The following is a 24,714-nucleotide window of genomic DNA, read 5'->3' on the forward strand; positions in this document are numbered from 1 at the left end:
GGAACAGCTCAACTCTCCCGACATCGCTGCAACTTTTCCCTCACCGCTCCACGGAAAGCACACCAGGGACGACTCAGTTCAGGTCACGCGCAAACATGCACAAAGATGAAAGCCGAGACGACAATGAGAAACATGAAAGCAAAGCAAGTAATATGTGTGTAATTTCACAAATCCAAGCAGCAGGATGCATGTTCATGATATCTGCAAGCATGCACGGATATGTTTGCGTATGGGAGGGATGCAGTTCTAGCAGATGCTGCCTAGTGCAGCTCCTGAATCTGAAATGCACAATGAGCAAACAAACAGGATATTACATAAAAATTACAATAAGCTAACATTTACATCCTCTTTTCCTGTGTTTCATTTTGGAATATATTCCCCTCCTTTTCCCCAGATGTGCTTTCTGTTCAGACAAGGCAGCTGGGAGTTGTTACCATAGTGCATCACGAACACACACACACACACAAGATTGTGCACACATCCAGTACATGTGGGAAACTTATGTCATTACCCGTAATATTCGGTGCAAAATGGTTGCGCTCAGCTCTGAGAGTAAGATGGTGAGAAGTCCAATCACTAGAGCTTCAGCAAACAGGAGGGAGGAAATTAGGTCTCGGAAAAACTGCAGAGTAGCCAAGCCAAATTTCTGAGGAATTGTCCCTCTCACAGTCAAACACACAGCCACATAGGCAGAAATCACACAGATGGAAGGTGCACACATGATGTAAATTGTGCAAAGAAATATGCATCACCAAGCAAGTGGGCATACCATGCACATGCACAAAAACACGCACGCGCAGCGGCTCTGTGGAATGCTCTGAAAAGTGCCGTTTTGGCTTCGGCTCTTCAAAAATGATTCGACACAGGAAGCGCTTCATCAAACAGCGCACACACGAACAGCACAGTGCATGTACATGCACACACACAAGAATGGACATAAGAAGATCAAAATCAGGACAACAGTGAAAAAGAGCAGGAAAGAAACTCCAGCTGAGACATTTCCACTGAAATTCAGCTGTAGGTCTGATTGTAAAGGTTTGATACAAAACATGTGTCTCAAAAAAAAGCAAAGAAACTCAAGCTGGGAGAGTTCCACTGAAATTTGTCTGCAGTCGGAGTGACTGTTGGCTGACTGATTCCTGTAGCAAAGGCTTTGGTGTTTAATTTGGTGAATAACATCAATATATTTTCTAGTGATTTATATGTTGTATTTGCAAACCTACAAAAAGGATCCAGATTAGAATCCTGTGGTTTTTAAAAGGTTAATGCTAGAAAAATGGCAGTTGAGCATCAGCCCTACTTGGCATCAAATGCATAGCCTCTGCTTTCATTGCTCAAGGCTCTAGGCATGTGTACGGTTGCTCCTTCACTCTCGGCTGACATTGTGACCATGGTGCTTTTATCCCCACATAGCAGTCCCTCCAGCCTGAGTAACCTATTGCCACTACCGCTAACAGCTAATGAGCATTGTCATCACAAGCGTGCTGGCATACTGACGTTAGAATTATACTAAAGCGACTCGGTGCAGAAATACAGCCTCCCGAAACCAGACACCTATAGGCAAAAGTGGGAGTATGTTTACAACATGTTTTTTACTGCTGTCATCTGTTTCTACCTTGTTGATCTTTTAGTGAATCATCGTCTCAGCACGTAACTTAATGAGAAAAACTTCATAATAATCACTAAAAACCAGGTGTTCAAAAAAAGCGGATTAATTATTGTGACAGTGTAGAAGGCAGACTCCCCCGAATACAAGCATGGATCTGCCTGCTGAAGTTCCCTTGAGCATATCTCTACCGGCACCAGGGCTGCTGTGCTGCAGCTGTGCCTGACCTCTGACCTCCCTGCTGTGGAAGAGCAAAAGAAGAATTCCTCGTTCAAAGGTCAAGGGGGGGAACCATTACAAACATTGTTGTTTCATTTGCAAAAAAGAACATACACGCAAACGTTGTAAAGAGTCTTCTTTGGTTTGGCTCAATGAGACAAATGTTTTTGAGACACATATTTTGTATTAATAATATAGATTACAAGATAGTAATTGCAGTTATCATGATTAATTTGGATTATCTTCGACAGAACAGAAAGTCATTCAGTAGTTCAGTAGTAGTTAGGTTATAAGTAGATATTTCACTCTCGACAGACAAAAGTGGTGGCAAACGGCCACTGAACATTGCTCTCGAATTGCATCACTAGAATAGCTAACAATTGTGTACACAGCTCAATAAGATGATCAGAAAGGCTGACTCAGTAATTGGCCTTCCCCTGGACTCACTAGAGGTCACTTTAGAAAAGAGATCAAGGGCCAAGTTAAAAAACATTGTTTCCTCTGAAAGCCATCTGCTACACTGTGTTTTTAAAGAACTTAGAAGTACATTCAGTGAGTGGTTTAGGATGCCAAAGTGTTCGACTGGGTGACTAAGAAGGTCTTTTGTCCCGGCAGCAGTTTAATTTTTTAATGAACACCTTTAGTTGCGGTTTTAGATTTAAATTTAGCATCTTTTTAAGTTGGTTATGTGTCTTGTTGTCTTGTTTCATATTGTTTATCTGTTGTGGACTGTGAATCTTTTCTGTTGTTGTCTGTATAAGTATGTTGTTGTCTATGGTGACAAATGAGTTTCCTACTCTGGATTAATAAAGAAAGCTATCTGCCAAATTTGCTTGAGATGTAAAAATCAAGTGACCGTTTATAACAGAATAGTGGTAGTTTTAAAGTTTTTCCGCCATTTTTTCTTTTTGACTCTGCTGTATCGTAACTGCAGATCAGCAACAAAGTTAGCGAATACATGTTATTAAGGGTAATTAAGGGTAAATTACCCTTAATGTCTATCGCCATGCTTGCGGCTCCGTGAGGCTGTACTAGTGCAGTAGCGCTTTGAGCTAAATGCTGACATCAGCTCGCTAACATGTTCAGGGGACAATGCTAAAATACTGATGTTCAGCAGCTAAACCTTTGTTTAGCATGTAAGGGTACTTATCTAATTAGCATCCAACACAAGGTACAGCCATGAACAAAATAAATGGTCAAATGATCAGCAAAGTCTGAGAAGGTTAGCGCCATGTTGCTATCAGGACGAAATCTTTTTTTTTCTTTGAGCTGAAAGTTGTGTTTCATCGTCCAGTGCTTGCATTTCACAGAGTTAATCTATATCAGAAGAAGATCTCTCAAGGTGCATGAACATATAAAATGCATCTTTTTATACTGGCTATGGCAGCCACAGATTTGTGTGTGTGTGTGTGGACAAACGTGAGCTGAGACACTTTGGTGTAGCAACTTTTATTGAAGGAGCTCTCACAACACGACTAAGGTTTTGTATCCTCAGGTAAAAATATCTTCTTTAACAACATGGGTAGAGGTGGATACACTGAGACTAATAGCACCACAGATAATAACAACAGTACAGTGACTCTGGGCCACTGACGACAACAAAACTGAGAGTGTGAAGCAGTTGAGGGGATCATAAAACTTACACAGTTTTATGTGTGTATGTGGGTGTGAGGGCCTTACAGCATAGGTTTCTTTTCCAACCTTCAACCATGACAGATGTTTTCCTACCTCAATGATGGGTGTGTGTGTATGTGTGTGATGCCTCTCTGGTTTCTGCCATTTGAACTAGTGACCCCGGCACAACTGTTTATAGAACAATCACCCAGGGCTACACATTACCCCCCCCCCTCTCACACACACATATACATGCACTTGATGTACAAATACAGATACACACACTTGGATAGAATCACACATGTTGAGTCCAGCTGTGGCATCGTCATTATTACCAGGTGAAGTGTGGATCGGATTATTTGGAAGTATGTCGGATGTCATTTCCTGTTTTCCCTGTCGGTTTGGTGATCTAACAAAGCTTTCAAGTGATGTAGGGTGTGACTTTTCACCAAATTGGTAATAAGTTATGGCTTTTCCAACTGACCTTTGCAACCCTAAAAGAACGTTGACTATAGCCTGTCATTCGCCAGCCTTCGGGGTTCACAATTATTTAGGTAAAACGAGCACTTGCCAAAGAATTTGTATGTTTTCCTTCCACAGCTGGTTCCCCCTATACGTTGTAAAACTGTGACACCAAAAATCTGACACCTCTTGAAAAAGTGGTAGGAGCTACATAACGAAGTCCACATTAAATCCTTAATACAAATCCTTCGAATGGCAGGAGCTTTAAGTCCTGGAGAGACAAGAGAGTGTAGCCACGACGAGCCAATTTTCAGAAAATGATGTAGGGATGCAGTACACCTGAGTAGAGATCAGCCCAATGCATTTAAAAGATATACATTAGTTTAGTTGTGGCCTTTACTCTGGCTCTCCAGGGACAAGGCAACCCCTTTCGACATGGGACAATTTTAGGCCTGAAACTGACCTTCCGGGCATTATTCTCTTCCAGTTGTGTACTGTCACAACGAGCACTAAAACTGTTTAGGCTAGCACCATCATTTGGGTTATAGTCCAATGATCTCAGCACAGAAGGTGGACATTACACTCAGCCTGAGATTATCTGCCTCGGAAGCTCAACTCAGGGTAAAAAAGTTCCAGGTAAACTTCATGAAAACATTCCCTTTTGACCTACACAATTGTTTGTCCTTTTGTGACAGTTATTTTTTTAAATTTTTTTTATAAAGTACTCGAACACAGTGTATGGTAAATGAGTGAGACTGAATATTCATATTGGGACTAAAAATCTAAAGCGTGTTGGTGGACACCCGGCGGGAGACTGTTTGGTGGAAGACCCCTTGAAGCAGAGAGCTGTAGTCTGAGACCCGGAACAGGTGGCGTTGGGCGTAGCTGATGTCGTCCCGTCGCCCCTTGCTCACCAGCGTGCGCAGGTTGACCTCATTGACTTGGCTGCCAACGGCGATGACAAAGACCTCCACCCCGGCGTCCGCCACCTCACGAACGCGCTTCTCCAGCAAGGGCTCGGTGACGGCCTGAGACCTGCCGTCAGAGAACAGCACCAGCTTCTTCCTGCCCCCCGACGCGTCTCCACGACCACGTAAACTCTTCACGGCGAATTCCATGGCCTCTAACACGTTGGTGCCGTCGTTTTGGAAGGCCGCCTCTTCAGTGTGATAGGCCAGCAGGGTTAAGTTGCTAGTTGGCGCCTGCTCCATGCGGGCGCTTCGGCTGTACTGGGCCACACCCACTTTGACGGTGGCACCCCTCTTCCTCTCGGCAGTCAGGAAACGTTCGGCCAAGTGGGTGACGAAGGTCTTGGTAGTGTCGAAGTTCTTCTGGCCCACACTTGCGGAGCTGTCCATCATCACCAAAATATCGGTATTTTCAGAGAAAGACACTGCAAAACACACACACAAAATACATCCGATCTATAGCTGTTTCCAGTGGCTCTGTCGATGACAGAATTTACACAATAAACCTGCACATTTCACTAACTCTTGGTTGTTTTGTGTTTTATTTCAGGTCTCATTTACTGTGCGTCTTTGTTGTGAATGAATATTTGAATGTACTTCAAAGTCATATAGACCGAGTATGAGAAAGAAAGAGAATTTTACGAAAAGAAAACAACTGGGTCAACAGTAGTAAGATAAGGTAACCATTAAACACATTGAACCATGGTATTGGAGAAGAAAAACAGACTTACGGGGACATTTGTAGTCTGGGCACGTCTTATCTGTATGAGAGAACAACACGGGTTAATACATCAATGTGTTTGGGATGAGCAAAAGTATTCACTTGATAGAAGTGTGTGTGTGTGTGTGTGTGTGTGTGTGTGTGTTTACTTTGACAGATTCTGGATGTGAGGTTCTGCAGGAAAGTGTCATCTAGCAGCTCGGCAAAGTTGTCCAGGACAAAGGCAAAGCCTGGTTTGCTGTCACTCTTACAAACCAATTCCCCGAGCTGCTCTTGGTTGGGTGAACGGCCCGAGTAGTCCTTCACCCCTAAACCACCCACCTGGAGGGGATTCATTACATTTATTATTTCTTCACAATTTATTCATTCCTATAATATATTTGCATTTTTAATAAAGAGTGTGGCAAGGTTGTTTCATGTTTTTCATTTGGGCATTCACGAATGCCCAAATGAATGCGGCATTGACCGTTCCTAAAAAGTTGTTGACTAGTTCTTTGTGGGATATACAGTGTATATTATTTTTTTTAATTTTTTTCCACCCAATACAAACAACAAACAAAAAGGGAGGAGCACCTGGCTAGGCCACCCACTGTGTTTAGATTGGTTTTACTGTTGGATTTGGCCGGGGTTTAGTAATGTTTGAATGTTAGCTGGAGGGTAGAGCGTCACAACCTTCGCCAGGTGGCATGGCCACCTGGACATTTTGAGCATCAAACACTTTATTAACTGCATTCTGGGGAAATTTTTTTTAGACTAATTTAAGTGGAAATGTTTTCATTTATGTTGTTATGTCGGGTGACTCAACCTGCAGCGCGTTTCGGGACTAATGGCATACACTTAATCAGTGGGCGGAGGGGGGGGGAGGTTTAGTGTTGTCTATCCAGCTGTATTGTACTTACCAGGAGATTTTTACCACAGAGTACGTTGAGGGGAATCTTGTCCCTGGAAATATCGGAACGTCCGTCCGTGAGAACGATAACGACTTTGTTCTCATGCGTCATCAGGCTGAGTGTGTTGGTCAGGGCGAAATCCAGGGCCTCGCCTGTATATGTAGCCTCAGCCAGCCATTTCATATTCCTCACTTTCCTGTACACACACACACACACACACACACACATACATACAACACAACACAAAAATCAATAGCTTTTAAAGGAAATCAGTCAAATAAAAACTCCAATATATACAAATGAGGATCAATCTATTTTACCGTTTATTCATTTATCATTGGTTCATTAGTTACATGTCTAGACTGTGGGAGAAGGGGAAAGGGTTGGACTCACTCATTGTTCACATGTAGTAGGTTGTCACCAACCCACCCCCGAAACAGCTGCACCTCTAAAGCTCTCTCTTAACGAGTTGCAGCTCATTTGTTGTATCCGTAAATAAATAGTAAAACCATGTTTCTACCCCCTAACAGCAAAAACCTTTGCTTCAACATTTCTGCTTGTGTAAAGCATGTTGGCTAGTCATTTTTAAAGGTACATTTTAAACATGACATTTAATTTCCTATTCGTAACAAACACGGTAAATAGACAAATGTGTCAATGAGACAGCTGAGATGCTGCAAAGCCCTTTTGACAGAACTCGCTTTATTCCCCTGCTTATCTCGTTCAGCTTACATGTTAAGCTTTGCTGAACCTGTTGGGGGATTTCTGAACTTGGTGCAAACAGATGATGTTATGTCATCCCCTTGCTCTTAATAAGACCGAAGACTGCTGAAAATTGCGTGTGCGGTGACACTGAAAAATCACCAAAGAAGCGTGAGCTCGATAGATTGCACGTGCATGTGAACTCACTCTTTAAATGCGATGAGGCCAGTGGATTCCAGTCGGATTTTTTCTTGGGCCTGCGATCCACTGTACTGGACTACGCTCAAGCCGGACTGATTGCTTGCAAACTGGAAAGAAAATCACTGCATGGTGACTGTGTGTTTTGGTCTGTGTTGTGTTATGTCTGCAAGCATGCATTTTCCTGTGTCAACATTTCTGCGTCCCACCCATCCTGACTAATTATATCCAAACTGGATGGAGAGAGTCATTGGGGGAGACATCAAAGCAAGTTTCAAAAACCAAGAGACAATGTCTTTCATTTACACTTTTGCTATTTTGAGGTCTGTTCTCAGGGCAGCATTTTTCGAACATCTTTAAAAGATGATTTCACAACGATGGGGGATTATGAAACAATCAGATGTCGAGAGAACTGGCTCGGACATTACCTTGAGTTGCTGGTCTTTGGTCAGTCTGTCTATGACTGTGATGATGAAGTCTTTGGCGAGAGCAAAGTTTGTGGCACCGATACTCTCTGAGCTGTCCACAATGAACGCCAAGTCCAGAGCCGCACACTTACACTCTGGGGGCATAAACAAAATCAGAATGGATGGCAACAGCCGTGGAGGGCGGAAGACAATAATGATAATGACTTTGTTTTAGTTTAGCGCAAACTTACCACAACAAGCTGCGGCACGATTAGGAAAAGGATGAAGGAGGGGACAAACAAATCAAAGTTATTTAACGCAGCATAACCTGGGGTAAACCCTCACAATCTTCAGGTTCGGATTTCAAGTCTGGATAATCAGGTAATGAGTTGAAAAGGGCAAACGTGTTCAGTGTGGTGGACATGTGGCTTTATTTCTGTTGAGCGTTTTCTACTTACAGCAGAGCTTCATGATGATATCCAGAATTTCACATTCCTGAAGAGAGAAGGTGGAGTTCAATGTTACAGGACAGCAATGTACTGTTAAATTACATGACATCACTTAATGGAGGCAAGATTGTTTCAAGCTACTCCAGAATGAGAAAATAAAACATGACAATGGGGATATTTTTCTATACAGAGGACTGGTCGGTGGAAGGCTTCAGGTTTTTGTGTTAAGGAAATTGAATGTATGGCTTTCAGTATCGGTTTCAGGGTGAAAACAAGAGCAGCCTGAAGGGGGGGAATTAAGTCTGGGGTGCTTAGCCGATCTTTCATGGGACGGAAATGAGGGCGAGAGTTCAAATGAAATGGACCGATTGAATTATTTTCATACTCACATCAGTTCCTGGTGGTCCAGGAGGCCCAATAGGTCCCTGCACAGAAAGGGAGATAGTGAAAAAAGGAAGAAATAAGATAGCCCACCTATCAGTGAAAGATGTTTTTTATGTTTAACGTCTATCTGACTTCAAAATAACAAAGAAAAGCACTGGAATACTTTTTTAGTTTATTTTAACTGGAATTTCACTTGAACTCCTTTGACTGCAAACCAGAATCCATCAGTCATCAAACCCACATACACACCCACACATTTGACTGTCTTTCTGCAACAGCGTGTGAATCTTCAAAAAGTTCATCGCCACAGCGTTTTTGTTTTTTTTGCTTTTTTTCACTTGGCTGAAGGAAAACCATCTGTTTTGTTTTAAGAGACATTAAAGTCGGTTTAAGAGCATTCCTTTCTGTGACAAAGACGCCAGTATAGCTTGCATGTGTGCACACAGGCAAACACACATGAGAGAGAGAGATGAAGAGAGAGAGAGAGATTTAGAGAGAAAGAGAGAGATGAAGAGAGAGAGAGAGAGAGAGAGAGAGAGAGAGAGAGAGAGAGAGAGAGAGAGAGAGAGAAGAGAGAGAGAGAGAGAAAGAGAGAGAGAGAGAGAAAGAGAGAGAGAGAGAGAGAGAGAGAGAGAGAGAGAGATGGCCGTTAATTGTAGATTGTATACCAAAGAGTACATGAAGCAAACTGTTGATACAGAAATATGCAGCAGAGACACAAGCCAGAGAAAAGATGGAAAGTAGAGGAAAAGGGAGGAGGAAGAAGAGGAGGCGGAGGAGGAGGAGAGACAGAAAGTAGTGTATGTGTGAAAGTATAAAGTTTGAGGACTTGAGGAACATGTCTTCATGCGTGTTATATTTAGATCCAATCTTCGTTCATCCTTTCACATGGTTTCACAAGCTATCTCGTGCCAGATGGAGAAAGGGAAATGGAATTACTCGACCTTTCCAACATACTCAGAACCAAACTAAGGGATGCCATTTTTTGTGTCTTGCATGCGGTTTGATGTTTTGTTGAGTGCTGAGATTGGCTAACCGAAGCTCATTTTCTTGGGATCATTAACAACCTCTGACCACAGCGAGTGAAATCCACCGTGCTAAGCTTTGCTTTGCTCTTGTTGAAGGTCTGAAAGGTCTGGTGGTATTCTGTGATTCTAGTGTCTGCAAATCCCACATGAAGACCAAATCAAACTATTAATCAAGCTTTGACATGGAGCTCCATTGTTGCCCAACAACTCTTTAAATCCTATGAGAGCAGCACAATTGCAATGGCTGGCACACCTCTTCGTTAGCAATAACACAGGGACAGTAGTTTGTTTCGTTTACTTTTCCAGGGCTGTAAATACTCACAAGAGATATGTGTATTAATCTGCAGCTGAAAATATTTCCCAACAAATACATCGTTTTCTCCTGTTTAAGTGACGTCTGTTGAAAACAACACTGTCCTGCTACTGAAAAAGATTGAGCGATTCATTTTTTTAAAAATAAATAAGAGCATATTTTCCTAAAATTTTATTTTTCAGGAGCGAATGGGCTTGAGCGCTACTCTCAGTCACACAAACAAATACATTCTTTGAAATAGTATATATATAGATATGCAATGCAAAGTGTATGATTCAGCTAGGTTACTGTAACACGATGTTCAGCTGCAGGCAATCACAACAGTGAAACAGTAAAATGACCCCAAAATAAGTTTGAATGTGAGAGTAGATAAATGGTTTACACATGTGGACAAACCTACACACATACACACACACACACACACACACACACACACACACACACACACACACACACACACACACACACAGGCAATCAGCTCTCTGATTTTCTTACCGGATTGCCTTCTGGTCCTCGGTGACCTTTGGCCCCTTTGTTTCCTGGAGGCCCTGGTTCATCGTTCTGTAAAAAGAGAAAATTAAAGGAGATTGAGAGAGAGGCCCACACCTGCATTGAGTTTCTTTTTTAAAAAAAAGAAAAGAAAAGGTATCATTTGAAAGGATAACAACACTCATTACATTAATGTTGTGTACGTGTACAGTATTTAGGTTAAATGTGTAGCGCTGTAAACATCCGTCGTGGTTTGAACTAATTTTTATGACTTTAAGACAGCTTTTTTTTCTTATGGGTGTGTTATAAATTAGAAAGCCTACATAGGACTGCTGCACAGTTATGTGCATGTGCTGTGATGTCTTGATTTGTTGTCTTGCTCTCAGTGTTGATAAATAATCTGGACCACCTGGTGGAATAGCGATGTAAATTTGGGAGTCATCGGCATAAAATCAAAGAGGGACACATACAGTGAGAAAGGTAATGGGCCTAATATGGATGCTTGAGATACCCCCACCCCATTGGAGAGAATGGGAATCAAAAGTCTTTCAGCTTTTCAAACACTTTCTAAGGGAAAGGTCTGAGAAAAGCATCTGAATCCAGTTCAAATCCATATGGAAGCCAGGTCTGGCCCGGCCCGGCCCGGCCCGGCTTGCATCTGCCACACCAGTGCAGCTGGTGCTTTGGCTGCTCGCTCACCCTGCAGCTGCTGCACTGACCTACTGCTGATCGCTATGAGATTGAGACTGTAGAAATGGGGGGAATAAATAGCTTAAACACTGGAAATCAATTCAGGACAAATTATCCCATTTTTTTGTTCCCTGTTCCCACAGACGCTCAAAAGAAGCAGCGGCATCTTGTTTTGAGGAGAACTATGGACAGCTGCGGAGGATGCGGATGCTACACGTAATGGAGCAAACAGCTTTCAAAGTGACTTGCGATAGCACAAGCGTGGGTTTAAAGAACTAATTTACTCAAGCCTTATTCAACAGAATAGGGCTGCATTTATTTTCTTCATCAAAAAATGAATTTCCCTTTAGGGACTAATCAGGTAAATATTCATTCATTCAGATGCAGAAAAGGGTTTTGTCCACACAAAGTACATTTTGATTTGTAGTCACATGGGCGCCTAAAAGGGCAAAAGGGTCACAAATCATCCCAATAAATATATTTTGCTCTTTGATCTGAGTTGGAAGCAGACTTAAACCAGCAGATCTCCACTGCTCCTATAGAACCATCTTCCTAAAGTGGACCGAATATGAAAGAGAAAGAGAGGTAGAGGGAAGGTAATGTCAACCACCTGGATTTTAACACACACATGCATAGTTGCTGTCAGCCTTGAAAGAGCACACACACAAACACACGCACACACACACACACACACACACACACACACACACACACACACACACACACACACGGGTTCAATTACTGCACATTCTCAACTTCAAACATTCTGATGTAGAAAACATGGGTCATATCATCCCCACAGACACAACCCCCCCACCCTCCGCCAAACACACACACACACACACACACACACATTCTGACCCTTTGTCATATTTGACGGCGCGCAGCCAGATGTGACTGTTCGACGTACGTTGTCAAATACGTGTATATTAACATTCCAAAGTGTATTCGCTAAATGGTGAAAAAGGTGAAGAAGTCAAAAGGTTTGTCTCCATCGTTATCTCCTCTGACCCCCCCCTCCCCTCCTCCTCACCTCGCCACACCTCACCCCGCTCCCTCTGGCCAAAGAAAGTGCAGGCAACAAAGTACATGTCTGCACATTGTGAAAATATTTAAACAATTTTAAAACCTGTCGCTCAAACATCAGTGGCATCATACTCTCTGAATGTGTTGTTGGCCAGTTTGACGTCACACGATTTCAAGTCAAACCGGCAAACTGCTTCTTCCGCTGCACGGCTCAAAAAAGTGAACGGCCGAGTGTAAAACTTGTGGAAACAAACAAATGACTGTTCATAGACAAGACTATACGGACTGTTAAAAGAGAAAAAAATGAGTTGGATGAATGCCTCTGAGAATAAGTGGAATGTAATGGATGTTATATTTTCCAAGGAGACGATCTTATTATGCATTTCTATTCAGGACACATGGACCAGTAGCGGAGAGGAGATTTGCATTGGGAGATAGCTCGCCTGGCTCAAGAAGTTACTGCTGCAGGCCAGATTATAAAGCCCTTCCAGGCTAATTTTTATTTGTGATGTTGGGCTTTAGAAAATAAACTGAATTGAGTAGAAAGAAAGTTGGGCAGATAACTGATAGCAGAAAACCACAACTCTTCATTTAAACACTCGTTGTATGAATTGAATGAGATATATAACATTTTTATTAGTGAACTGTAGATGAGCAGGTAGGCTGATTACAGACAGCGCTAAGCTGGCTCGCGTGTTTCCAGTCTTTATGCTAAGCTAAGCTAACTAGCTGCTGGCTCGAGCTGAATACTTTTAGACTAACTCTTGGCAAAAAAATTAATAAGTGTATTTGCGAATTAAACTCTAAAACTTTTTCTTTTAGCACAGGCGCTGGTAACAAAATGACATATTTTACTACAAGTGCATATCAATAAAATGTAAAAGTGATGCTCATTTGAGGACCATATACACTGCTGTCACTACTCAAGAATATGAACGTATATGGAGGTAAACATTGAGGCGACTGCAGTGCCACAAGTACTTAATAAGAGGTAAACTGATCTGACACAATGTAAATCCAAAGCTTACTGCGTGTGACTCGTCTGGAAGACAAGAGGTCAGGATGCACATACGGATGACATACGGAGGAGAGAAAGTACAAACAGAAGTGTTTATGTCAATGTTAATGCAAACATGGCCGACTTAAACCTGGGGTTAAAGTGTTAAAATGGGCGATCCCACACACACGTCCAGTTGCTATGCACACACGCACGCACATGTACTTGCGGGCACACACACACACACACACACACACACACACAAACAAACATACACACACACACACACTAAAAGAAGTGAACAGTCCTTCATCGTTTCTGCTCATTTCCTGGTATCCTTGACAACGACATATACACAGCTGCATGAGCTCAGAGCCTTCATCCCCAAAGACACACACACACCCACCCACACGCACACACACACACGCACACACACACACGCACACACACACACACAAAATGTCTTCACATATAGAGAGCATTTCCAGCTGCAGAACAGAAGGTGAGAGCAAGTGTGAGAGCGAGATGGATGGACTAAGGAAAGTATGTGAGGGTCTAATGCAGAAAAACAAAATAAAAGTCGGAACTGAAAAGTAAAAAGTGATTATAATAATACGTGAAAAAAGAGACCAGAAAGAAAGAAATATGTATTTGCGACCATAAACCGAGACATGTGACTCACATCCTGCCGGGGCTCTCTGCCAAGAAGGGATTGAGGAGAGATAAAACGAGATCAAGAGCGAGGAACAACTGCAAAAAGGAGACAAATCAGAGGCAGACTCACATCGGGGCCTGAATCTCCAGCGTCTCCGTCATCTCCCTTGGGTCCAGGGGTTCCCTTGCCACCCTAAAGGTCACACCGCAAATGCCAGAGGTCAAGAGGCAATTTCACACTGAACTTCAAACATGGACGCTCATATTGACATGTAAATGTTAACTAGTAGGGCGGCCAATCTGGTTCAGCTTAGTTTAAAGCTTCCGTATAGATTTTGGTTTTGACCCAACATGTGATTTCTAATAAAAGAAGAAAAAAAAGAAAGTTGAAAGAGAACTTACCGGCTCACCAGGGTCACCGCGGGACCCAGGATAACCCTACAAAAGACATGATTGTTCAGAATCAGGTACACGGAGCCCAGTGTGTCACACACCACGTGCAGTGACTACCATCAACCCTCACCTGGAAACCAACACAACCCGCAGTTCCGTTTCCTGCTGCGCCATCTTCTCCCTGAAATTCAGAAAGAGAAACAATTACACATCCATCTGCTTGCTCAAACCTCATGTCAAAGAACATAATGGATGGCACACATCTGTCTCCCACACTCACCCTCTCCCCCATCTGGCCTCTGTCTCCCGGAGCTCCTTTGATTCCTCTTGGCCCTTTGGGTCCCTGTGATGAAAGCAGCGATATGATTAGAAACATATGAAATGAGACGCGTGTTGAAAACGTTTGAATGTTCCGTTTACGAAACAATTATTTATAGCAATCTGTTTCAGGTTATGGCGATCCCATAACTTAGCCCTAGATGCTGTAACAATGTGTGTAACATACATGATTTATGATAATATCAGCCTTTTGATTGCTGTTGATACAGTCAACGGCACATTATGATGCGTTACAGATGAAGCTGTAAAGTTGCTTTCGGTTATATCATTTTAAAGCCCCTTAAAACAAAACTTCAAGACATCAAATATGTATGACTTAATACGCACCAATTACAGTTTAGAAAAACCTAATACTGTCAATTAAAATGCATTTTTTATACTCCAACAGTTATCTTCATGGGAGTGTTGTCTGATCAGCATCAACTAACAGGGACCAAACAACCCACCAACTGTGATCGGATTCTGATTTGAATCCCAATTTTCCAACTGATCCTTTTTCCTTTAAAAAGAAGAGATTAGGTCTGATAAAAGCACTAATACAAACAACTCCCATGGTAGATAACCAGAACGGTTCTAACTTGTGGTCAAGTAGGATCCTATCACTAGAAGCAAGGCGATGATTCTGGGTGCTCTTAGCACGATGTTGGACTCACTTCTGGTCCAGGTGGGCCTTCATCCCCTCTGTAGCCAGGAGACCCGGCCCTGCCAGACTCGCCCTGGAAAACAACACCACCGTTAATGAGACATCGTTAAAACACTCCAACAAAGACAACCACATGGCTAAAACTGAAAAACAAACCTAGCAACGGCCGTTGACACCATTTCGGTTGAATTATGAACCAACACAACCTACAACACAAAGTCCTGCTGCATATTTTTCAAGATTATTAGTTCATATCCTGAACTAAATGGATTTTTTTGTTTGTTTTAATAAAGATATGACAATTGTAAGCATTTACAGACATTTCTGTATGATAAAAGCCTAGAAAAATACACTGTTTTCCCAGCGTAGGAAAGCACATTGCCAATGCTGGACGAGTCTTTGTAGGTCCAACTGTTGTTTAAAGTCAGATGAGAGGATCAATACTAAAGTCATCACAGTGTTCAGCCTCGCTTGAAGTTCCCCATTGAATTCCCCAAAGCTGTCTGATCCTCACATTGCAGCTGGTACATTTGACACATAATTTATAAAATGGAAAACAAGACGTTGTTGCTAATAGACAGAGTTAGAGTTTGAATTGTTTCCATTTCCTGGCAAACAAACAGCTGGTTCCAGCTGCTGCAAGCAGCAGCCCAGTCCTGTCCTTATAGTGAGGTCACACTGTCGCAATTGAAAAAAACAACACTTAAATGTAATAGTGAGTATGTATACTGTGTTAGATTTCCTGCAGGCTACTTTATAAAACGTGTGTTTAAGCCTGTATACAGCGTCAGCTACACTCTATCCATGTACTGGATTGCCAGAGCTGAAAAAACAAATGCTCTGCACATCTGACTCAAGTTAAGACCGAATATAAGAACATTTGCATAAGTGTCAGTGCTTCGCTCTTTTAAAGTTAACACTGACCAAAAATACATTAAAAAAACACTGTTATTGTGTGACAATATATTTAATACAGTACATTACGGCTCCTTTCAAATAATGCAAATGAAGTCCAGCACATTACTGCATGTCAGTTTTTCCCTGAGTGCATGAGGTCGGCCCACCGTGTCAGTTATTCCATGTTTTCGGTACATTTGGGTTCTTTACTATTCATTCAGCTCTGATGAGGAGATGAGGCGCAGCAGAAAGCACAAAAGAACCATTGAAAGTTCTGACATCACAGAGGTTACCACAACTAATGCTTGTAACATATTATTATTATTACACTGCCTGGTGCCTTATTAAGAAAACCATACTGAGGCTTTGGCTCATGCGCACGGAGAGAAGAACTGAGTCAGAGGGGAAAGACTGAGTGTCGATGTTCCGAGGAGTAAGAAGTGGGAAGGAGAGAGGGGAGCTGGAGGAGTGAGCCAGGTTCGCCTCTGTTTAGGCTTCTGCCCAGTGCACTCCCCGTCAACGCAAAATATGGACGCACACGCACGAGTTCTCACACGCGCACGCGCTCTCTACGACTGGAAAGAAAAGGATGCTGCCAGAGAGAAAAGTGGGCGGTTCCTAACTGACAGTGTAGCTGTAGCTGCTGTGTGAGTCCATGTAGATATGTGTGTGGTTGTAGATGAGTGTGTCTTACGGGGTCTCCGTTGGGGCCAGCGGAGCCCTCCCTTCCTTGCTCTCCACGGGGCCCTGGCTCCCCCTGGCAAGGACAAGAACAAATGTGTAAAGCTGAAGGCATTCATGACTGTAACAATAGATAAGTGAAGCAGAAGGAGCCAAGTTTCAAACAAAAACTTTAAACAAAGTTAGATTAGGAGGACACAGGGAATTAGTTTTCCATTAAGGCCAGTGTGGCTTCAGTTGACTCATACTGCTAAACAATATTTCCCATGCATGTCTGAGGAAGAAGTGCTAGAATCAGATAGACATTAAGGGGCTCCTCCTCCTCCTCTTCCTCCTCCTCATCTTACCACGCCTCCTCTTGGACCTCTGTTTCCACGGGAACCTTGCTCGCCCTTCTCTCCAACTTGTCCCTACAAGGGATTTAAAAAAATGTTAACACACATTTTGGTAGCTGTCACAATCTCATTCGCACACGCACACACACACACACACACACAATTGAAAGACTATATATTGATCCTATTTACGGTCTCGCCGTTCCTTCCGTTCTGTCCTGTTTCGCCCTGAAACACACACACAAAGCAGGACGTTAGATGGACCGCTAACGACCGCAAAGTTGATGCTTCCGCCGTTGTCGGGAGGTTCATCGCTTACGTCATTGCCGCGCTCTCCTTTGTCCCCGTTGTTTCCGGGAGGGCCTGGCTCACCCTGTCACAACACAGACATTTGCACGTGTATCATATTCCCTGCGTAGTTTGAGGCACTGTGAACAGGTCTGTCGCTTGCCATTGTGATTCTCTCTGCACTGATCTACCTGCGGTCCCAGAGGGCCATAGCTTCCAGGCCTTCCCGGTTCGCCGTCTCTTCCAGGATCTCCCTGAAACAAGCACACAAAGTCTTATTACAGACCACGGAAAGGCTATCTGAAATCTTCAAGAGCGCATATGTTATTTCATCTGTTACCTTTGCTCCTTTCAGTCCATAAGGACCAGAGTCTCCTTTCGGTCCAGACTCTCCTTGCAGGCCCTGGAAGCCGAAAAACACAGACATCGTCTCTCAGTACATGATCACAAGCAGCTGAAGCCACAACACTCAATCTCGGAGGCCCGTCGTGCACATATGCTCACGTATGCGTGCTTGTTTACAGTGCGACAGTATGGCTTCATTTAAACAATCTGACAGCAGGGAATGTAAACGCTGCTGTGATTACGAGCCAAGGGCCAAGTGCGCCTGCAGCGGGGCGCGATGCCGGTCTGGGCCGAGCCGGGGGTGGCATTCCTAAACATGCAACTGTTGCTAATGGCTAATCTGTAAACAATGCGGCTGCGCCTCAGGCAGCTATACGGATACGACCCGTCTGAGTCTGTATGTCTGTTAAAGTAGATTATAAGACACCGAAATAGAAAGATACAGAGTGTGTGTGTGTGTGTGTGTGTGTCCTAACAAACAGATGCCCATCTGTGTATTTGCAGTCATCCAACCGGATGTCATCGTTAGAGTGCGCTAACGTCTCGTGATTTGTTTCCGTCTGGTTGTGATTCAAACAGCCTTTAATGTGTGACATATGTGTGAGTGCAGTCAAGGACAAAATGTCGGACAGCGACGGCGAGATTATTCTAAGATTGAGGTACTCACGTCTGATCCGGGGGATCCTTTACAGCCGGGAAGACCAGCGAATCCATCCTCCCCCTAATAAGTGAAACCAGAGAAACGTCTCTTTAAACAAAGTCAGAGTCGCCAAGAGAACAGCCAGATGACCAGAGATGCTTTGTTGGAATGTGCGTGTGTCTGGCACTCACCTTGCGTCCGTCAATGCCATCGTTTCCCCCGCGACCTTTGTCTCCCTGAGATTTAGCGAAAGATAAAAACAAAGAAAAGATGTGGGGAAAAACAAAAGTGACAGAAGAAGAATGTAATCATTAGCTTTCAGAGATATCACAGTTGGAGATCAACCGTCTGAAGATCAAACAGCGGGTAGGAGGAGCTCACCTTGAAGCCTTTGTGTCCTCTATCACCCTGCAGATAGAACACACAACATCAGTCAGCCGTGCGCTTCAATCACACAGTACGGCAATCCAAGAGCCTACGCTGAATCATGAGTGTAATTTTTGTGCTCTGAGATTACCTTTCCTCCTTTGCCACCGCGGTCTCCCTGGAAAGAGAAATACACGCGTCATTAGCATTAGCATCGCACGCAGCAAAGTGATTGGTGAGGCGGGTCAAGTCTTTCTTGGGATCGTCAACGGCTGAACAGCACAGACAATTACAAACACATTCAGGGCCATCACACTGCAGACAAACTGTGTAACAAAAGAGGACTGGACCGCAAAGGAGCTACATGGAGAAACCGACCTTTATCTGAAGACCACAATATGTACAGCAAGTAACCGGAATATGTGACTTCCTACGTGTGGCGATAAGATGTAACTCATTACATACGGCACTTAAAAACCCTGTAAGTGCACTCTACCTTCATTCCAGTGTAACCAAGAGGACCAGGATCTCCAAGGCTGCCCTGTAACATACAGATAGAAATATTAGATCATCTGAATGACATGCCCAGCAAGCCTGCATGACAAATCCAAAAAGGATGTGATGATTGTTTTGTTTGTTTTGCATGCATGTCTGTGTGTTGGTGGTGGTGACAGAGGAGAACGACCTACCACGCTGCCAACATCTCCTTTCTCTCCTGGCATCCCTGGTCTACCTGTTTCTCCCTGTAGAGAGGAAACAAGACAATGTAAAGTTCTGACAACCACCTGAATTGCAACTGACTGCTCTGGCTGCAATGCTTCATAGTGTATCATCACACCTTTGCACCGATGTCTCCCTTTGGTCCTACATCCCCTCCTGGAGCCTACAGACAAAACAACAAAATACAAAAAAAGTGAAACAACCGCTCAAAGAACAAAAGAACAAAGATTGAGAAGATTCTATGTTGGGGATATAATAATGAACGGCATACTTACAACGCAGTCGAAAGAGCAACACTAAGGAGAAAAAGAAAAGAAAGATAATTAACACCGTAGAGAGAAAAAGGTGTCCCTATGTCTGCATATATGTAGAGGATTTTAGTGGTAAATCTAAAAAAGGAGACGTGGGATGACCCTATTCTTTCTGGTTTGATGTTTAGTTTATCTAATGACAGCAGGGCGGAGCCAATATTTAAGATAGAGCTGCAGTAAATTTGGGAAAATCACTGCAATCTCCTTTTAGCTTCCTGTGGCGGTCCTGAGTGACCCCACCCTGTTTCCTGGTATAAGAGAGTTAACATGGCAGTGGAGGCCAGTTGTAACAAGATACACAAACTGAGAACGAACAAGATGAATGTAACGACGTCAAAAAGACACACAAACACACATGCATACGCGCACAAAATTCAGATTCTCTAAACATCTCAACTATATTAAAGCTAGATGTATTGCACTAAATAAACACCTCAAGTAGACACAAATGAATCCACTGTGCTCAGTGGAGATTTGATTTGTAAATATTTACTAGCCGTGACATTCAGCCAAAGTATTTGACAGTAAGTTTGTCTTATTCAAGTCGCATCAGAAAAAAGTATTGTAAACACTTCTGCAGTTGGAATATTTAGTTTAAAAAATATAATATTGACTCACCCCTCAGTTAAGTCATTTTTTAGACATGTTGCTCAGATCTAAATGAACTAAATGAACTAAATTAATTCATTAGTACAGTACATGCACAATTACTGCGTGCCGACTCCTTTACATGCAGATAGCAAACATTTTTTTTCTTGACTTCCATTCAAAACCAGCTTACCGCATCCTTTGTCTCGTTTGTCTGAAAAGATAGAAAGAAAACTGAGTTAGTTCAAACTCCAAATGTTGAATTATGCTTATGCAGAGAAGAGGAGAGGAAAGTAGAATAGAGGAGAGGAGGATACATACGATCATTTCAATGATGGCTCGAATAGTTCCCATCTTTGTGGATCTGGTGTCGTCTGCAGCAGTGAAGTTCTGTCTGTAGCTCGGGTCTGTGGCGATGAGTGACAGTCGGGTCTCCTGGAGACACACAAGATGCAAACATCATCAGTGCATTGCTGCAAAGAGCAGCTACAATATGCTTTCTGGTAAACAATAGATTGACTGAGCTCTAAAAGATCATTTCTGGAACATTATTGCCATCAATCCAGTCATTACGCAGTGTGTAAAAAATGGCACTTACGTCTCGGCAGAAACACACAAGAATGCATGTTTTAAAATACCTGAATTACCTGAAGAATGTGGAAATATATACAGACATATACACTTCATGGGTTCAGATCCAAAATAAATATATGTGGTCCGAGTTTTAGACCTTGTGAGTAATGCCATCCAGAAAATGTAGGTCAGTTTACTTGACCCTCAACTCAGTTCACTTTAATTTAATTTCACCTTTTATGTTAACACAGACAGCCTGCTTGAGGGTAGAGACTTGGTTTTGTTAAAAAAAAAAATGGATTCAAAATTTTGGCTCCATGACATTGGCAGTTTGAGTTCATCAGATCCAGTGTTTTTAGTATAAAACTCTCTGTTTGTTTCAAAAGTGCATTTTTGAACAGACACAGGATTTTATCCACCATCTCTTACGATTGTTTTTAAACGACCAACCCCAAGAGGCATGAAGTACAAACAAGGAGGATGTGAGGAGGATGTGCAGGAGGATAGAAGGAGGACTGGTGGCGAGATGAGGTTTCGTGGCAGCTTGCAACTGCCTTTTTTAAGTAAAAGCTTAAAAATGTATTTATTGAAGTATTATATATCAAAGAACAAAGCCTACACTTGTGTTAACCCCAGACTTTATTTCAGGCATCGAACCCAATTAAAAAAAAACAACGGAAGAGCAAAAAAAAAGTCATTTCCGGATTTTAGGGTTTATTAAATCAAATCTTAATTACTTATCAGAAGGTTCTTTTTTTAAAGCTTCAGTATTTTCCGTTCAATTTCAAAGAGTAAATAGGTTAATAAGTTAAAATATATAATGTATTGTTCATGTATCATTAGGACTGTGGGGAATTGGTTAACTCAGATTGTTCTGAAAGATGACTTTGTTCACGCTGAACTTAGATACAAATTAAAAACACACTATATTATTAAGAAACCGACTGAAAAAAACTATGTATTTAGTTAGAGTGATTGGGAAATGTATTGTGCAAACCACTATATAAGTACAAATGTGTGTGTGCATATTTTGTACCTCCTGGTCAGGTGAGATGGCAACAGCGAACACTTTGACTCCATGTTGCTTGGCTTCATTAGCGGCCTCCTGCACGCCGCCACATGGCTCTTTGTAACCAGTAATAGGATGACCATCAGTCACGACCACGATGTACTTGTTCTCTTGGTAGTGCGTTCCCCTGCAAGCAGACGCGCAAACAAATAAATAACCTTCCTCTTACGACTACTTCCTCTGCTGCAGTGTGTGTGTGTGTGTGTATTGCCATTACCCAATGAGCATCTGAGCAAGGCCCTCCTTGATGGCACAGTCGGTATATGTGCCCTTGCCGATGAAGTCGATGCGTGTGATGTCATCCTTCAGGGCCTTGCGATCTGTCCTCAAGTCGCTCAGCCCGCGAATGATTTTGACTTCGTCACTGTAGTGCAGAGCTCCGGAGTTCCACGTCAAGGTGCGGTCGCATCGGTGACGACTGTTAAGCAGAGTAACGGTCATCTGATAGTCAACATACGTATTACTATGCAACATGGTAAAGACGGTGGAATAGATACATTTGTTTATTTGCGTGCTGCACTTCATTACAGCTTTGTGGTCACTGTACTTTACGTGAGTATTTACATTGCATGCTACTTTATATTTTTACTCCACTACATGTCAGAGGCAAATACCGCTTCAGTTACTTTGCAGATTGCAAGTCTGCATTTAAAACCTGTAACGACCGAATAAATTGGTAAAACCAAAGTACTTCTTTCGTTTTTATTGTTATTTCTCTTAAAGAGTAACTTAACACCAGACAGAAAGAGGGTTTCACTGCCCCCCGTGGTTAAAAGTGTAAATCGTGGGCGTGGTTTGTTGTGACGTCACGGTGTCTCAGAATGCACCGAGACATCACTGCAGCACCTTGTGAAGTTAAACCACTGTTTACTTCCTCTTTAAGTTAGCTTTTATGATTGTGTGTGTGTGTGTGTGTGTGTGTGTGTGTGTGTGTGTGTGTGTGTGTGAGTGCGTGTGCATGTGTGTAACTTACTATTCCTTGAGTTCATCTATGAAGTTGTTGGTGAAGGTAATGATCTGGTCAATATAAAATTTGGGAGGTTTTGATCTGAGAGCGACACTCTCAGATGTATCCAGCACAAAGAACAGGTCAACCGGACAATCTGTTCACGAAACAAACAAACAAACAAACAAACAAAGATGGCTGTCAGCAAATCTCATTTATTGAACAAGGTTGCGTAGAGATGGTCACCCCCTGATTAGTGTCACTCTTGCGGGACGGTTGAGGTTCGGCATTGACCTCAAATGGTTGCGGTAAGGATAGGTCTTCGCTCAATCAAGGGTTACCATCTCTACATGACCATTCAGCAGCAACGTGTGTATGAACCATGATCCAAAAGGCATGCAATCAATCATGCACCCATTAATTCAAGTGACGTCAGCACAGGTAACACTACTGCCACCCTGGAGGCCTAGGCTAAGCCAACAGGAACCTTGGAGCACCCTGCGCCCAATCATTTGATGGTCCGTCCATCTTTGTACAGGTGGACAGGTCCAGGCCTGGACTGACCCTCACTGTTAGTGTGCACACCTGTACAATAACTGTTGCAGGGCACCTTGGCAGGGCTGAGGCGCCCTCACCTGCTTAGGCATCCACAGCACTGGTAGAACTTAGTCTGCTTTACACCCCAACCCTTACTATTCAAGCCCAATTAAACAACCACGGGACCGAACAAGGGCCTGCTCACCGTGGGCTAGGCTACTGACATCCTCTGCACTTACATTCACTTGTTATTGCGTCTATGCTGCTGATTTGTGAGGCTCCTCAGACTTCGGAAAGTGCGTAACCCCAAAAAGACAACGAACATCTGGACTAGCTTTGGCAGCAAACCTCACATCAGCATATGAAATGTCACATTCAAACACAGAAAGACCACCGTACATGCAACATAATGTACACTAACATCAGATACCAGAACGTGGTCTTGCTAAGTACTTCATACTTTCAGCGAACTTACCCGCAAACTTTTGTTTTTGGTTCTGCGCTTGGGCTCCAGCCATGAAGGCGCACAGCAGCGCGAGGAGACCAAGAGTCTCCATGGCTAAACTGCAAAACGTTTAAAGTTTTAAAGAAACAAACAAAACACAACACCCCAGTCCCCAGAAAAACAAACACCGGAGCACTCCGGCACCCAAGCCCGGTACCTTTCAACCGATTCGGTCAACTTTTGCTAATCCTGCGCTCCGCCGCAGTTTTTCCGAGGCGAGACACAGAGCGCGCAGAGGAGGACCAGAGCGCACGGCGAGGGGGGAGGAGGAGGGGGAAGAGGAGGAGGAGGATAGCGTTCACGCGCGTTTTCGGAACACGATGAGGGTTACAGGGAATAGAGCGCGCACGGGGCCAAAAGTGTACACAAAATCCCAGATATGCCTGCTTCCTTACAAGGTCCACCGGGACATAAGAATAAACAAGAAACCTGCTGACTGCGAGGGAGGCTCCAATATGCACAGATTGGGATTTTTTTTTCTTTGTAGGAAAGAGAGTGCACGTACAAACTGATCTAGATTATGTTGCAATGGTTTCTAGACATCTATGATGAGAAATCATCTGTGGGTCTGTGGTTCGGATCCCGGGCGGGGCGGGTTTCGGATACTGGTCTGGCAGGTCCTTCTGTGTGGAGTTTGCATGTTCTCCCCGTGGCAGCGTGGGTTCTCTCCGGGTTCTCCGGCTTCCTCCCACAGTCCAAAGACATGCTGCATAGGTTAATT

The 24,714-nt window shown here is 43.2% G+C and overlaps 1 protein-coding gene across 1 annotated transcript; it reads right to left on the minus strand.

The window, feature by feature from the left end:
* Positions 1-3,264: 3,264 nt before the first annotated feature.
* On the minus strand, positions 3,265-24,230 carry col6a1 (collagen, type VI, alpha 1). The gene is made up of 35 exons (XM_068571638.1): positions 23,964-24,230; positions 22,979-23,108; positions 22,223-22,423; positions 21,973-22,132; positions 20,685-20,798; positions 20,557-20,577; positions 19,740-19,760; positions 19,583-19,627; positions 19,434-19,487; positions 19,241-19,285; positions 18,896-18,922; positions 18,760-18,786; positions 18,570-18,614; positions 18,406-18,459; positions 17,734-17,796; positions 17,585-17,647; positions 17,425-17,478; positions 17,298-17,333; positions 17,118-17,180; positions 16,784-16,846; positions 15,203-15,265; positions 14,491-14,553; positions 14,341-14,391; positions 14,220-14,255; positions 13,948-14,010; positions 10,457-10,522; positions 8,626-8,661; positions 8,246-8,282; positions 8,039-8,047; positions 7,809-7,942; positions 7,390-7,490; positions 6,490-6,676; positions 5,740-5,911; positions 5,601-5,630; positions 3,265-5,294 (listed from the first exon to the last, which is right to left on the minus strand). Exons 1-35 carry the CDS (start codon positions 24,043-24,045, stop codon positions 4,684-4,686), a joined length of 3,027 nt encoding a protein of 1,008 aa, XP_068427739.1. The 5' UTR covers positions 24,046-24,230; the 3' UTR covers positions 3,265-4,683.
* Between the last annotated feature and the right edge of the window lie 484 nt (positions 24,231-24,714).

The sequence above is a fragment of the Clinocottus analis genome, unplaced genomic scaffold, assembly GCF_023055335.1.
Source record: "Clinocottus analis isolate CAN_PGR_092001 unplaced genomic scaffold, fCliAna1.0.p SCAF_11, whole genome shotgun sequence".
Classification (NCBI taxonomy): Eukaryota; Metazoa; Chordata; class Actinopteri; order Perciformes; family Cottidae; genus Clinocottus; species Clinocottus analis.

Bases quoted from the DNA above. Each gene is read 5' to 3' on its own strand.
- col6a1 (XM_068571638.1), bottom strand. From the start codon at position 24,045: ATGGAGACTCTTGGTCTCCTCGCGCTGCTGTGCGCCTTCATGGCTGGA. The intron at 19,488-19,582 runs GTGTGATGATAC...TCCTCTCTACAG, and splicing joins AGGGAGACATCGGTGCAAAG to GGAGAAACAGGTAGACCAGG. The intron at 5,295-5,600 runs GTAAGTCTGTTT...TGTGTTTTGCAG, and splicing joins CCCAGACTACAAATGTCCCC to TGTCTTTCTCTGAAAATACC.